Source organism: Planococcus citri, chromosome 2 (assembly GCF_950023065.1).
Source record: "Planococcus citri chromosome 2, ihPlaCitr1.1, whole genome shotgun sequence".
In the NCBI taxonomy this organism is placed as follows: Eukaryota; Metazoa; Arthropoda; class Insecta; order Hemiptera; family Pseudococcidae; genus Planococcus; species Planococcus citri.
The window spans coordinates 55,601,422-55,617,920 of NC_088678.1; the positions used below are offsets into that span (position 1 = coordinate 55,601,422).

At 32.4% G+C, this 16,499-nt stretch overlaps 1 protein-coding gene across 6 annotated transcripts in view; it reads right to left on the bottom strand.

Annotated features, from left to right (window-relative positions):
• LOC135836552 (dual 3',5'-cyclic-AMP and -GMP phosphodiesterase 11-like) overlaps positions 1 to 16,499 on the bottom strand; it is a 136,244-nt gene that overhangs the window by 58,735 nt on the left and 61,010 nt on the right. Inside the window, exon 1 of one of the 6 annotated variants that reach the window (XM_065351451.1) lies at positions 5,845 to 6,302. The exons of the other annotated variants lie outside the window; for them this stretch is intronic. Coding sequence (XP_065207523.1) covers positions 5,845 to 5,902 — 58 coding nt within the window. The 5' untranslated portion in view covers positions 5,903 to 6,302. Of the gene's footprint in view, positions 1 to 5,844; positions 6,303 to 16,499 lie in introns of those variants that run through there. 6 annotated transcript variants of the gene reach the window in all.

A 16,499-nucleotide genomic window follows, 5' to 3' on the forward strand; every position in this document is an offset into this window, starting at 1 on the left:
TTTAATCGAATATCGGCGTCGTAAGATTTACGTAACGTCTGAATCATTCGTAAAACTCGAAAGTGAGTTTTGTTTTTTCAAGGAAGGGATCCGGATGAATAAGATCGCGAAACCAGCTCGAGTTGCGGATTTTTACAAACTCATTTGCAAATTAGCTCGAAATGGTAATTTTTGGGCGTGGGTATAATGCACCTATAATAAGGTGAATAATATTGAATGTTTCACTTGGACTAGATTGAGAAAAAATTTCTGCAATTTCACCAAGTTGTGCAAGTGCTGCAATGATTTCTCAAAATTGAAAAATTATTCGAAAAATAATGAAAAAATTTATTTTCTTGTCTTTAAAATTAGAGATGAATAGAAAAAAATTGAAATTTGAAAAAAAAATTTGAAATAGTAGGAAACTTACTAAAACATTGTAAAAAATTGTTGAAATGGAAGAACACGTGCTTTGTTTCATTGGAAATTTTGCACAACACTTAAAAATGGCGGAAACGTCATTCTAGATGACTGGAAAATGGGTCAACTCTTTTTTTGAAGTAGGAAATTATTTTTAAAAATTTCATAAAAAATTATTTATTCAATTTGGAAAAAAGAGCAAAAAAATCAAGATTTTAAAATTTAAATGAATGATAATTCGACTATAAAAAAACAAATTATAAAAGAAGAATCATTGCTGAATCAGAAAATTTCTCACTTTAATTCAGTTGATAAGAATCTATGAAAGTGAAAAAAAGTAATATATTGCAATCGTGATCTACACTGTCATTTTCATCATGAATTCTCTCTCTTCTCTCCCATCCCTTAATGAAAATCTTCTTTCTGGCTCTCTTTCTCGACAGTAATTTAAAAATCAATTCGAAAAAATTTTAAAGTAATGACTTAATGAGACTACATAGTTTGTTTATTCACTCAAAAATGAAGTCGAGTTTTGTAACGGCAGGCATCTTCATCAAATTTGATTTATGAATGATTCATTTATTGCGGCATTCATTCGTTCGCGAATGATTTTTCGGCTCAAAATAAATCGTTCGCGAACGAATCATTTACAATATTCATTCAAAAATTGAAGAATGTTCCGTTTGTTTGGTTTGTTTTGAAGTGTATTACCTGATTCAATCCCAAGTGGTTCAGTCGTTCTCGAACGATCTTTCGATTTTGAGCAAATCGTTCGCGAACGAATCGAGTCAAATTTCTGAAGAAATGAAGATGATACCTAGTATTAAAAAATGGTAGTGGCCTAATTTGAATTTTGATTTTTCATTGATTCACTCGTTCGCGAACGATTCGTAAAGAGGGGAAAACTCGTTCGCGAACGAATCATTTACAATTATCATTGAAAGATTCAAGAATGTTTCGTTTTGTTTTGTCGTGTATGTATTATCGGATTCCATTTCTAAGAGATTCAGTCATTCTCGAATGATTCATCGTTTCTGAGCGAATCGTTCGCAAACGAATGAACTATAATTTTTGTTGATCGATCGATTTGTAATGTCAGATTTTGTAATGTAATCATTTATGTGGTCTAATTTACTGATGATTCAGTCATTAGCGAATGAGTTTTTTTTCTTTTGAGCAAATCATTCAAGACCAACTTGTAGCTCACTAACTTTTGTCATTTTCAACGATTTTTGGAAAAACTCTGACAGTTCATCAATTTCTCCTCCGTTTTGAACCATTTTCATGTGAATTTCATCAATTTCAAAATACTGAATTTGGATTGGTCGAAATTAATTTTTTCCATACAGTTGGTAAAATCCGTTCAAAAAAGAGATGTTGAGCACATCTCGGGACATAACACCAATTATTACTTACATATACCAATGTAGAAAAAACCTTCCGAAAGCATTATGTAAATTTTTCCAAGGGTAAGTATTTAGAAATTCAGATAAGGAAATTTAAATACGGACTCATCATGAAGCTGGAAGCTTTGATTTTTCACGCTCGGGAAAAATCATTCCTCAGTATAAAACGTATATCTATGTATGATGGATAGGTAGTCTATTTGGGAAAATCAGGGTAGGGGGGAGGGTGTGACGTTTAATTTACATACCGAAAAAGGCTCTTACCAACACAGGTAAATTTATATTATGCACATACGTTTATATCATAGCACAGTAATGAAATTCCAGGTATGTATTTCGACTAAAAACGTATTCGTACGCGTTGAAATAACTAATTCTTTTCATATGCAAGTACATAAAAGTTTCAAAGGAATTCGCTTCCGGCAAAACCTAAGCACAAACTTGTAAAATTACACTAAAATGTTTAAAATTCAAAACGCAACGAGAACTTGATTACTTCAACAAATATCACATCGTTTGGTCGATATAATTTACCAGATTTTCTTCTAAATAAACAAAAACAGTTCCACGTACGTATGTAGCTTAGTAGCTAGCTACGTACTTAGAAGTTTTGAAAGTAAAATTTCAACTTCGTTCATCGAATGTACAATTTACTCAAGTTTCAACCTAAAATATACGTAAATGAAGAAAGGGTTGAGAAGGGGAGGGGGAAAGAAAAAACCATATCCTGAAACGACTTTAATCATCATCATGGTAAATTTGAATGAGATAACCTTTCAGAGTAATACTTCTTATCACCAAATAATCGAGTACATTAACGTTACGTCATATCAGCTCGATTATTTCACTTCAACTTATTAATCAAACGGTTAAACAATAATCGGGTTTTGTTAGCGTGGAAAATTTCTTTCAAACGAATACGTTTCCTTATAATCGTGAATTTTTTTGAAAAAAAAAAAAAAAAACTTCAAGGAAAATTAGCGTCGACGATTTGTGATAACGACTAATACGAGCCTCTTACACGAGTATAACGATATCATTATGATTAAAAGTTTTCGGAAACATACGACGTGATAATGTAGTAGAACGAACTAATGATTTCGAAACACCAAGTATAAGAATTATTGTAGGATACTTCTATCTTAATTCTTTCCCTCTCTCTCTCTCATTCCCTTCCTCGAAGGCTTCCTTCAAAAAAAAAAAAAAAATTGTCGACGAAAAAAAAATGCCAACCTTGTTATAGTAGGAATGTAAGTTAAGTATACCAATAATTTAAACGTGCATTGACATTATTATCATGCAAAACAGTTTATTGGTCAATGTTCACCCGGTAATTAAGTATGTAAATTAACCAACGTGTACGAGAGTCGAGAGTGCTTTAAAGCACGTAAAAATCAACCACTTTTCAAACGCAATAAGTCGACAAACCTATACAATTTGCGTCTTAACAAAAAAAAAAACGCACATTTTTCGAACAAAAAAAAATCTTATCACGAATTATTACTAAACGTGTACTTGGCGTTATTCTCACGTCATAAAAACACACATATGGTTAAGCTGTCCGATTTCCGGCGCCAGTCGAATCATCATTCCACGAATCGTTCAGGAATTACTTCACGCCAATTTGGCGCGAACTTTTTAAACGAATTGCCACATAGATAGAGAGATACATAAATAACACGAAAGGACTTTTATTAAAAATTGCGGGCTTTGAGGAACTCGAATGCTAATTTGGATCAAGAGGATTGGTTCGTGAAGTTTTTGAGCAATGGAGATGCAGTTTGAGCACTGTTTTTCCTACAAAAAAAGGCGATTTGCACAGTTGAGGTGTTTTCAAAAATGAGAGAAGAAAACTAATTTGGAAAAAAAAACTTTAAAACCCACTTTTTCTCCCTTCTTTTTCAAATCAATGCAGCTTCTTCAATTTTGAAGATACCTTACATGTGCAAAGAAGCTTTTTCGTAGAAAATTAAATTTTTTATTCATTATTGGCATTTTTTGAACTTTCTGAAATACCACCTACCCTTTTGATGATAAAAAAACAGTGATAATGATACTTTTTGCTGAAAATTAAATTTTCTTTTGAAAAGTGGTTTCATTTTATCTCAAAATTTGAGCCAGTAACGTAACGTCAAATCGAAAAAATCACGATTTTTGTGAGGTGAGCCAACTTTTCAGAAAAAAAATTACCAGATATTTCAAGACTGATGTGTTTTTTAGAGCAAAGTCCGCACATTCCAGTGCAGCCAATAACTAGAATTCTCAAGATTTTAGATTATTTCACAAAATTTCTTCAATATCTTTAGATTATCGAATTTTTGAAAAAAAACTGGTTTCAGTACAAATACAAAAAAAAAGTGTTTCCAGACAAAATTGGCTATGGTTTCATTTTTTTGTCTTTGTCTATATTAGGCTACATTTATCAATCGATTTCCAAATCAGTAGAAATTATATTTCAGCGAGTACCCCGCCTCTCGTTCCTCCAGAAACGACTTATTATCGAATCCGGATTTTTGACTAAGAAAAATAAAGAGTCCTGGGAAAACATTTAAACGATGAAACAGGACGTTGAAGGAAGACAAAACGACATTAATGCTTAATGAAATTACTATTTTTTTTTTTTTGAGATTTTTCAATTTCCTGGTTCATTCAAAAGAGCTCAAAACCCTGCTTTGAAGGAAATCTCAATTGAACTTCATTTTTCAAAAATAATCTCATCAATCTGACGACTTTTATGACATAAAAGTCATAAAAACTTCAAATATCTTGAAAATGTTGATCACACTCTTACTGGATAACTTTTCTGAAGACATTGAATACGTTTGTAACGCAACCCCCCTACCCCTCCTCCCAATAAAGGTAACCCTTCGATTTCCCACAAAAAATAATTTTTCAATAACAAAAAAGTTTTAATTTTACGTTTTAAGTGATCGTTTTGAGTTTTTTCAATTTTTCTCAAGAAATTTACCTAATTGATTTAAGAACACAATTTTGAGCTTTACAAAATAGATTTTTTAGAGTTAAAAAATTGAAAATTGAAATATTTCGAACAAAAGTTGAAAAGCTCAACTTTATCGAACGAAATCTGTTTGAAACTTTGAATATGAGTCATCCTAGAACTCGACATTTTTGATAAGATAGAGGGGAACAGAAAAATGATAATTTCAGGGGTTCTCAAATGGGTGTTCGAGAGCTATCAATTTTTATTTTTTAAGAAACCCAGCACGAGCTTTCCTCCTTTCAAAAGTCAACAAGCTCCTTTCTTCAAGGAAGCTGTAATTTACGTGTATCGCAATTCAAACCAGAACACCCCCCCCCTCCACCTAAAAACGGACTCAGAATTTATTATGCTCTCAAACTCGATCTGAATACTTTTAAAAAATTGTCAATCACAATTGATATTGAAATCCTCCTCCCCCACCCCCACCCCCACCCCAAAAAAGAACTTAGAATTTAAACTTTTAAAATTGATCCAAATATTTTCAAAAAAATTTCCAAAAATGCAATTCAAGAGCCCTTTTTCAACAGAAATATTCATAAACATGGAAAAATCCAGGCCCTTTCCCCCTCTCCGCAGACTGATTCATAAACATGAAAAACAACCAATATTTCAAACAAAAAAACAAACAAACCATTCATCAATTTTTTAAAATTTTTCTTCATATCGCCAAAATTTGACCCTGTTTCATTTTGAAAACCTCTTCGACGTTAATTTTTGATCAATTTTATGCAAATAACCCAGAAGTTGAAACCTTATCCTTATAGCATGGTTCACTTCGATGGTGTTTTTTTCGCATTTTACAAACTTGTTGCGTGCTCGGCTTACGATGCATATTTTCGCGAGTCACGAAATCTTTTTTATCGAATTAATTACGTTTATTTCGTAACAATGAAATGACCAAACGACGCTATAATACGCAGTTGTACAAAGCTCAGAGTCAGAGAGCTAAGTAACATGCAGCACACACATATACATTAGCCATAGAATATAGAGAAAGAAAACACACACAAATCTTAACAACAGATTGAAATCCATTACCTCTTTTCAAATACCGTTGAATGCATTTGATAAATGAAGGCCAGCGAAAAGTATGCATTTGTCATTATTTACTTGGATGAACTTTCAACACGATTTATATCATAACTTTCGCGAACACAAAACAAAACGAAAAGAAATTCACGAAATAAACACAATACACGATAAATTAAGTAGGTAGGTGGTTATGTACCTAGCTAAAACAATAATATGTTAGAAATTTTTTTAAAAATATTTTAAAAATTCATACGCGATGAATAAGAAAAAAAAATTGGTCGAATATTTAAACACGAATCACGTGACTGAAGAAGAAAAAAACCAATAAAATCGAAGGAAAATTTAAAAAGTAGTAAAAACACAATACACATTGATCGTCTATTAGATGGAAAATTCGTACAACAGACGAAATAATTAACCGATAATGAACGGCACTTGGGCAGCAGACTCAGACTGGTTTTTAACTTAAGTTTACTTACAAGGCTGATTCACGTTGAACGCTCCCTTCGCCTCGCTGACATTGATAAAAATATAGTGGGGGCACATTGAAAAAGAAGACGGTGAAATCTCCGTTTACGAATAAACAGTGGTGACTAAAGTTGCATATTGCGCGCCGTTTATTTCATCTACTCTTTTCCGACACCGTTATTTTGTGGGCTCGCGAGCTCAACTCGCGATGGCGAAAGCTTTCACCGGATGGAGGAGTCGAAATGGCTTCAATTATTTCGCTATAAATTAACGCAAACCGTGTCTGAGGCGCGGAGGAAGGTGGAAGACAAGTGTGAAAATTTTTTTCACAGATGTATTTTGCAGTTGGAAATTACGTTAACGAAAATTATTGAATTCTACTTCGAAGTCGTCGATAATATGTTAGAAATGTATCCGCGAGTCAACGAACTCCTCGTTTTATATATGTACGTAGAATTATTGTATAGTACTTGGAAGATATGCTATAATTTTACCAATGTAGCTCGTTCTGAACGTACTAAACGACTACTATATCAGCCACCGAGCTCTTAAATGTTTCAAATTCTAAACTTTTCTCCTTTCATAATTCATAATATTGAAAGCTTTTCATTTTCCATTTTCCATTTTACCCCATTTTAGCAGTATTTCCAAAACGTAGGTAGGTAAGGTAGGTACCTGGAAAATGTGTTTTTGCTACATGGGTACCTAATATTACATTGTATAATATTCCAGCTGCTAATGCTGCTGCTTTTCTACGAAGCTGAATGCTGATGAAATTCGACGAATATTTATATGCTTATGATGGATCGTTGATCGATATCGTCATAAAATATTTCATTTTTTCTCTCCCTTTGACCAATAAATATGGTCATTTTGCAAGAAAATGTCATTCCAAGGTTTTCTTCCACTAAGAGATTGTAATCTACCCTCGTCAGTAATTTTTTTTTTCTTTTTTCATAAACGAATATTATTATTTTTTAATGACGTACCGCTTTATCATCGCAATTTTGCCGCAGATAACGAACGTTGAAAAGATAACTGGAATACCGCTTAGGTTCGATCAATTTTGCTGTCTCGACGGATATTGTTTTCTTTTTCATTTTTTTTTTGTTTTTTTTGTTTAATTATTTATCTGAAACGTCGCGTCGCCGTCGTATAGAAATGATAATGGGAAAATATGATTCGTCGTACTCGTATATGTCGATAATGTGTCTATAATGTATTTAATCTATGCAATATTTAAAACTAACCAGAACCACCCTAAGTTTTAATATCGCAAATGCATGCAAAAGAGGTTTGTTTCAGGATGCAAATGTCGTTTGCGAACATTTAAACACGCGATAGAAATTTCAAAGTCGCTTTAATGTACTCGTACATTACATCTATAGTTGTTGGTATCCTTTCCAAAAAGCATAAAAGTATAATCTTTATTATTTATTTGAAAAACTTGCTGTAAGATTTTCTAGCATGTTGATGAGCTACGACGATGACTTCTCAGAGGCATGAAAATTACAGTCGTTGGATGCAATTTTGGCGCCAGAATCGTTTGTTAGAGATTAAAATAATTTTTATCGGGTACAACGGTTTTTTTTGAACACCTATTTGCAATGAAGGTATCCCTATAGCAACAGAAAAATTTTTTAATCGGACAAAAATGATTCAGAAGAGCATGCAACAATACATGACCAGCCAAAATTTCAGGTGCTCAAGGGCATTTTCCGATTTTTAGGGAATTTTTGAAAATCTTTAGACCGAAAATGGGTGGAAAAAACTCAAAATTTCATAAAATTGACTTATTGTTAGAAAACTGAAATTTGGCACGTTCCCCATTTCTGCATCTTCCTCTCTCCGGATATATTGGAAACGCTTTCGAATTGTTTAGAGCTTTTCCGGATCAGGAGCCTCCGGCAGATTTTTAAAAATTGGAATTTTCACAAAATTTTACCCAATGAAGTTTGAAATCTAAAATTCACATAGGTACAACAATTTCAATGTGCTGAGAAGTCGATTGAGAGACGAGTGTAGCTCCATATCAAACCGTTCTTGAGCTTCCAGCAACATTTTGGAAGTTCCGATTTTTCAAAATACCATAATAAGTTGTTCAAAAATTGATTTGGACGGTTTTTATGGCACTATTTGATAATCTGGAATTCCCAAAATATGGTTGGAAGCTACAGAACGATTTGAAACCGCCTTAAACCGACTCAACATGATAAAATTATGGAATATGTAGAAGAATTTTCAGTTTCCCAAATTCATTGGGTAAAATCGGGTGAAAATAATTTCAATTTTCGACTTATCCGTTGGAAGCTCCAGATTTGCTCAAAACAGTTTCGAATCGATTGAGACGGTTCTAGGTAGAACAGGGTGTCTACCAAAATTTGATATTTAAAAAAACGACTTTTCGCGACTTTTTTCAGTACCCCTCCAATTATTTAACGTAAAAAAAAAAGGTTTTACAATAAAGCTCACACTTTCTTTTTTATTGGGGGAGGGGGGAGGGAGGAGTTTTTCGACAACTTTAATAGTTTCCATGTGACATAAAAAATGTATGAAATTCATACTGTAAGGCATAGCAAAAAATTTGAGCTATTCCCGAGTAAACTGCCCTCTTTGCCCCCTCTCGACGATTCTGCTCCTCCAGCAATCTAACAATAATTTCCAGAAAATGATTATAGGTATTTCTGAAAATACACATAAATGGCCCGAACGAAGTAAGAGCAAAAGCACTGGAAAGACGAAAATTCACAATTCCTCAGAAGTGAAAAAACATCATTTTTGATGTGAGAAGTCAATTTTTGTACCTTCAAGACTTCACCTTTGGGTTAAAAATAATATGCCCGAGCGAAACGAGGGCGAAAGCTTTTGAAATTTTGAATTTTTATGGTTATTTAAAATGCTAATTTGGCATTTGACAGTAGCACTACCATTTTCGCGACTTTTGCGACCTATGCTATTTTCAGAATCGCGACCTGGTAGACACCCCGTGAAAGCGAAATTGAAAAAAAAGTCAGCGGATTTTGACCAAATTCAGCAGACCTTCATTTTGAGCTGAAAGTTACTTAGAAAAATAAAATTTGTAGCTTTGGAGGTGTCCCTGAAGGGGTGATATGGGCTCTCAAAGAGGGAGCATTTTCGTAAAAATCGTGATGTTGAATGAAATCATTCCTGAAACTGGGGAAATATTTTGGAACGCAGTGATGCCAATTTTTTGGTCATTTATTGGTGATTTCAAAAAGTTGAAAAAATTTCATAAGTTTTCGGATATCTTCCTCAAAGAAGCTAAAATTCTTCTGAGTAACTTTCAACTCAAAATGAAGGTCTTTGCTGAATTTGGTCAAAATCCGCAGATTTAAAAAAAATTTCGCTATCAATTTGTAATTTAATAATTTCATCTCGAATCAATTTTTTTGAGAGGGATGTAGGAAGGGGATGCATTGATATTGGTTTGTTTTGACTTTTGATAATCTGCTCAAAAATTCGATAAAACGTTAATACCTACATTATGCATCAAAAACCCTTAAACTTTTTGAAAAATCAGCAATTTTGGGCACTCATTTTTTATAGGAAAAAATGAAACAAAAAATTACCGTATTTTCTCAATTTCAGTTTGTTGGAAAAAACATTTCAAAAAATCATGATAAAAGTTTCCAAGTTATTGAATCATACTTGATAATTAAAAAAGATTACATCAGCCTTGAAAATCCATCAACTCGTAATTGATGATACCTTTCTGCCAAAATCTGACATCAATTCGTAGTTATTGGAAATAATTATCACTCTATAACGAAGTCAGTATCAACATTTAGGCAACATTTTATAAAACCATTACTGATAATCTGTCCTACGATCATTTTTTTCCCGTAAAATTTGGCATAATCGTATCATTCGTGATTTTTGTACCATGAAAAAAAAACGAATGAAAAATAAAGGGTGGCTTGTTATCTGATAAAGCAGATTTGAAGATCCATTAGCTTGAGAATAGTGTAATTTTAGGTGTTGAAGGCACCTAAAATTCATTATGGATCCTCGCAGTATAGATTAATATATTAGGTATTCTTTTGAAGCATACTTAAGCATACTTCAGGGAGAACAAAAACATGAAGGTTTGCATATTAAAATATAAAATAAATAAAAAGAATTTATTTTCAATTCGTTTCAAAATGCATTTTTGAAATTCCATAAAACTCATAATTTCAAATTTCAATCTGATGAATTTTGAAAGCTAATAAATCTTTGAACATACAATTTGAATTTTTTTAGGCCTTTCAATTTTTCAACACATTTTTGCTCGTGTTTTGCACGAGATGAAAATGTAGGTAAGAAAACATGTGTACCATTTCTTAAAATCAACATTGTTCGTCGAATCTGTTCAAGGATCTTTCTCTTCTTTTTCTTACGGTTCATCTGTTACACTTGATTTTATACTTCCTCCTGATAGCAATTTGATTAATCAGGTATAACAGACCAACAGCAATCTACTTTCTTTCCACATTCGCTGTAAGTGTATAGTCCAGAGAATTATAAAATCGTGATTTTATTTATACAACGAACAAATTTGATTATTAATTTTCACGACTGTGAAAAAAAATTGCATCCGTCCGCAAAATTATATTATCGTAGTGGTAACACTTTCACTACTGCAAACTAAATGAAGATCGAATATCGCGTAGATACGCAATTCAAGTGAAACCGCGTTCGATTCGTACAATTTTTTCCTGTAAAAAGCTGATATTACTTACTAGGAGTCTGATTACATCAGCGTTTAGTAATGATTAATTTTTTGTAGACGTCGTTATTGAATGCGACCGTGAACTTGTATTTGTCTGTATATGTTTGCGTTATCAAAAGTGGTAGTTGTTGTATGTGTATATGGCCAATAAACATAATAGTTGTTTCTATTAAGCGTAGGTACGTGCAGTCCTATTGCATATTACGATACAATTAATTCTAATATATCGAAAAGTATGCAATTAATTTGAGAAAATACTAGGTCTAGGTGTACTTGGAAGGTTCTGACGATATTTTCTGGACACCTTGCGGTACAAATCTTGTTGATGATTTTTTTTTTTTTTCATTATAGTGAAAATTTTAATCACAATGAATAATTCAAATCACCTTCTCACTATATTTATATTCGTACTTTATGGATTTTAAAAAAATGAGGGTTTTTTCATCTGGAAAATGCAAACCATTTCCGCAGGAAGTCTCTACTAACTATCTTGCGAGATATTCTTTTGTATGTAGTTTATGCAGTACGATGTTTGTTTATCCTACAATGAATTTAGCATCATTAAAAATTCATTAATAAATTGTCCTTCTTTATATATTATACGAACGTAGTCGAGTTAAATTACTACCTTTATGAATAAAAAATTGAAACGTAGTATAATATTAAGGTACTACGTAGGCAACTTGTTGACCATTTCAAGTTCCAAATTATTGTTTCAATGTCACGCTAACTAGATTCTTATTCGCGAATAATTCTTTTAATTCGAGTCGTTAGTATAAAGAGTAAAGTACCTAGCTTTTGAAAGAAAATTCAAAAGTCGTTGTTCTCTAGATTCGGGCCAAGTTTTATAATGATAGTTGAACTTTGTGTGTGGGTGATTTTGAGCCAACGAACGGTTAAATATTTAGAAAAAAAAACACCACGTGATGTTGTTGGGAAAAGTTTAAATGCTAAAGATCGAGATCATCTCGCGAAGAACAATTCCACGGCGGCGTCAACAGACAAAAGGGTGACTACCTTTTTATCGTGTTTCTTTTTAAAAACAAAAGCATTAAGGATGCGAAGCGAAGGCGAACTGAAGACAAGAAAAACACTAATTGCGATGATGTTTTTGTTTATATTTTTTTTTGTCGAGCTTGGAAACATTATGAGCTTGGAGTAGGTATACCTTATACCTACCTATTGTACTAATGCAGTGAAAATATTACAATTGCGAATTAGTCGCAGTATTTTTCCTAATTTCCATGTGGCACTGCATAACTGCTTGCGATTCGAGTAAGTACATATTTTAAAATGTAAAAGACGTATGAGTAATTAAGTGTATGGAAATTTGGAGATCACTCGTGAAAATTTTAATTAGGTAAAAATGAGTGATTTTATGCATTTTTGCATACTCGTAGTTTATAATTGGTAAGTATAGTGAAAACACTTGTATTTATCAAATTTAAAGTTGGGTATTAGTTCAGACGAAGACGTTTTGAAGAGTATATCTATTTTGTTGGCTTTTTATCAAATTTTTAATTAAATTCCAATTATATTTACCTACTTTTTTAAAATAATTTCAATTTCTTATTTTGGATTTATTTATTTTTTAAAAACGAGCTCGTTAATTTTCGTTTCATTATTGATTAGTGATTATAATTTATATGAAATATTTTAAAATCACGATTTTATCTCCATTTCTGTATTTTTTCTACTTTTTAGATGATATAAGTAAAATTAATTCAACGTGTAGTCAAATCGTGCTAAAAAATAAAATAAAATTGAAAATAATACTACTTCAAAATTTTGAAAAAAAAATTAAGGGGAAAGGGACTTGGACAGATTTTTTTAGCTCCAAGTTGACTTTTTGAGTCAAAATGGTAAACCTTTATCTCAAACATTTCATAAACAACATTAAAATAATATTTTTCCAATTAACGATGGAAAGGAGTAGGAGGAGAAAGGAGAAATTTGGTTAATTCCTCGCATTCTCTTTCTCAAAATAATCCAAAAAAGACAAAGTAATTTTTTAAGCGGAGGTTGGGAGCCTCGGCAGATTTTCTGGATCAAAATTGACCCTTTGCCTCAGAATGATAGAATTTTGTCACAAAAACCTATTTAAGTGGATGAGAGAAGGGGGAGGGAGAAGGAATTTGGATAATTTCTCATATTCTATGGCTCAAAGTTAATCCTTAAAAAACATATCAAAGTAATTTCCTGAGCGACGGGTTGATCCTACGGCTCAGAATGGTCAGATTTTTCCTAACAAATCTCATGAAGCAATTAAATAATTTATATTTCATTTTCCAATTGAAGGAAAAGGAGTCAAGAGGGAGGAAGAATTTGGATACTTTTTCTCCTTCAAAGTTGACCCTGAAAAACAAAATCGAGAAATATCTGCATAATTATTTTCAGAAGACAAGGGGGGAGGAGGCCAGGAGGCGAGAATTTCAAGTACATTTCCAAGCTCAACGCTGGTCATTTGGCTCAAAATAGCAATATTTTCAAAATGAACGGTGGAAAAGGCGGAGGAAATTTAAGCCTTTTTCTGGCTCAAAGTACGTAAATCTCGATAACTTCGAAATAAATGCTCTTCTTTCCATTGTTTCGTTCAGACCTGAAATGAATTCGAAATTCGTTTATTTTGGCACAAATTTTCAGTATGGAAGCCTATGTACTTCAATTAATTGAATCGTTTGTTCATGAGATCATTTCTCATGAAGAGGAGGAGGAGTCAAAATGATATTTACCAGGACTTATTCTGACTCTCGACAGCTTTCGTTTTAATTGAGAACGACTAAAAAAAAATAATGGCATAAAAAAATCTGAATGAAAAAAAAATTAAAATCTTCAATTCTACGAGTACATACATTCAAAATTTTAAACTATGGGAACAGTGGGATCCATTCCACCTCTTCTTACAATATGCAATTTAAAAAATCCCAACGCATTAAAAATCAAAAAAATGGTAACTGGCGAGTCATAATTCAAAATTACGAATAGATAAAATTTGATTTCAACGAATGTTGTGCTTGCAGTTCGAAGAAAATTATCCGAACAGAAGGTCAAAACTTCGCTGCAAAGATTTACTGCAGTATAATCTGCTCATTCTCGTATTATAGAGCTCCATTCATTTCTCGAAAGACCCGATTGATATTGGCGTGGGATAATACGGTCGAAAGTTTGCATTCGAGCACCCACTACACAATTGAAAATTATCATTGAACAAATTACTTATCATCTCACAGCACAAAGTTCACCATATGTTGAATACATACACGTCTACGTAAGTACGAGTACGTATGGAGATAAACAATGCAACGAAACTCATTGCGGGGAGAGCAGAATTTGGTAATTATCATTGCGCTGTAATATGTAATACGTTGTTGTACTAGTATTCGTATTATTTATCACTACGTAGTAGAAGAGCGAAGAATTCACTTAGGCTGGGTAACCTTCATACATGAATTATTGTTCGCGATAGTCCAAATTGAAGCATATGCGTGATAAACTGTGTCACTGTGGTTATTGATACCGATGTAAATGTTTGATTTTTTGGCAACCGGGATGAATAATCATCTCATTAGTTGCACATGTGCGTGTGTGTGTGTCTTTGCCGTGTATTCGGTATATGGTATTCATCCAACGAACGCCAGTTCATCACTTGCCTCTCTTCGACAGATTTATAGGTACCTATTTGATCAGAGAAGGAACTGAAAATGTAGGTAGGTAGGTACTAGGTAGGTATTAGTCAGTACTTGCTTCGTTCGTTTTACGAAATATTTCAAATATGTTCCACAAGTCGATTTTTATATCAATTTGGTGAATTTTTTTCACTTGAAGAGTGACTTTTTTGAAGTAAATTAGTCATTAGGCCAAAAATTCATTAAAAATACAACAAAATTTAGCTTTCCACGAAGAAATGAAAGTAAAAAAAAAAAAAAAGTTCTAATTCTAAAAGCACATTTTTCCAATTTTAACAAATAAGGGACACAACCTAAGAAAACCTTCAACTTTCAATTTTAAATTGAAATTTCTTCTTAACAGGAAACAGATTTTTAGTTTTGAAAACATGTTGATTAAAAAATAAAATAAGTTGTTAACGGTAATAAAATCATGTCATCCGAATCACCTAACTTTTGCTTTTGGTAGAAATAGCGTTCAATTTACATAAGTGCTTTTACTTCAAAATCGAAGCACAATTTGAAGAGGTTGGGGCACAGTAGTCAACTCTAAGGCGCACTCGAACTATTACCATTCAAATAAAAACTAATAATAGATTTATGCACATAATAAAAATAAATGACTTACTCACTGTTATATTTTTTCACTCTTATGATAAAAACGTGCACTCACCTGAAATGAAAAAACAAAATAAATTGTCAGTCAATAGATTACTTAGAAAGTTACCTCATAAGGACTATATAGAAATGATTTAAAAGTCGAGTAATTAGAATAAGTACCCATAATATTTATTTTACTAGGCGACAACTTGAAGTACGACGTATTTTGAGGAGGTGTGAACAATGAAACAGTGCAGATTTTTTTGGAGTAGCTGGGAGTGGAGAGAAAGCGAGAGAAGAATTTTTTTAGCAAATGTTGTAGTCTTTTCCTGAAAATTTATTCTTGACAAAGCTCAATCAAACAATCAATTTTTTATTTTTTTAGAAGAAAAATCTTATTTTAAAACCTTTCAAGTGTCCCAGAAGTCGAAAACTGAACAATTAATAAACTTTGAATTCCATCCGGAAATAAGCCTCATCAATTAAAAAGATAATTTTCCACTAATTATTCCAGAATACACAGAATTTTAGTATGCTAAAGGGTGTAGTAGGTGAGTAATTCAAAAAAAAAATCATCGTTTCCTCCCTAATTAAAAGGCCAGTTACTTAATTGCAGTATCTTGAGCCATTTGGACACTTACAAAGAAGGTATGTATCCAAACAGGCAAAAAAGCTTTCAGAATAAGCGGAGAAAAATCAAGTCTTCGAAAATTTCAGGAGCTGAATTGTACGTTTTTCGATTAGTAAGGATTTTTGGAAAATTCAAAATTGAAGTCCATTCTCCTTTAGAACAAAAAAACAACTCAAAATTTTATCAAAAAATAAAACACCGTGTTTTCATACTCTATTTCTGACCTCCCAAATCGATTGGTGATGATTTTGAGCCGTTCTCAAGCCTTTGCAGAATTTCGGATTTTCCAATTTTTTGAAAAAAATGCAATACAATTGGAAATCAGAACTTGAAAAGTCGATATTTTCTTTTTTGTAGCCCCTTTGTTTGATTTATAGCTACAAATTTTCAAAAATTATGTCCTTACAGAGAACTTTGAATAAATTCAAAAATTCGCTGGAGACTCCAGAATAGCTCAAAGGGACTGTCGATCGCTTTTGGAGGTTATAAGAATATACGATATGAACCGCGTATTTCAGCTTTTTATAATAATGATTTGTAAATGAGTTTTGAAATGATTCTTCAT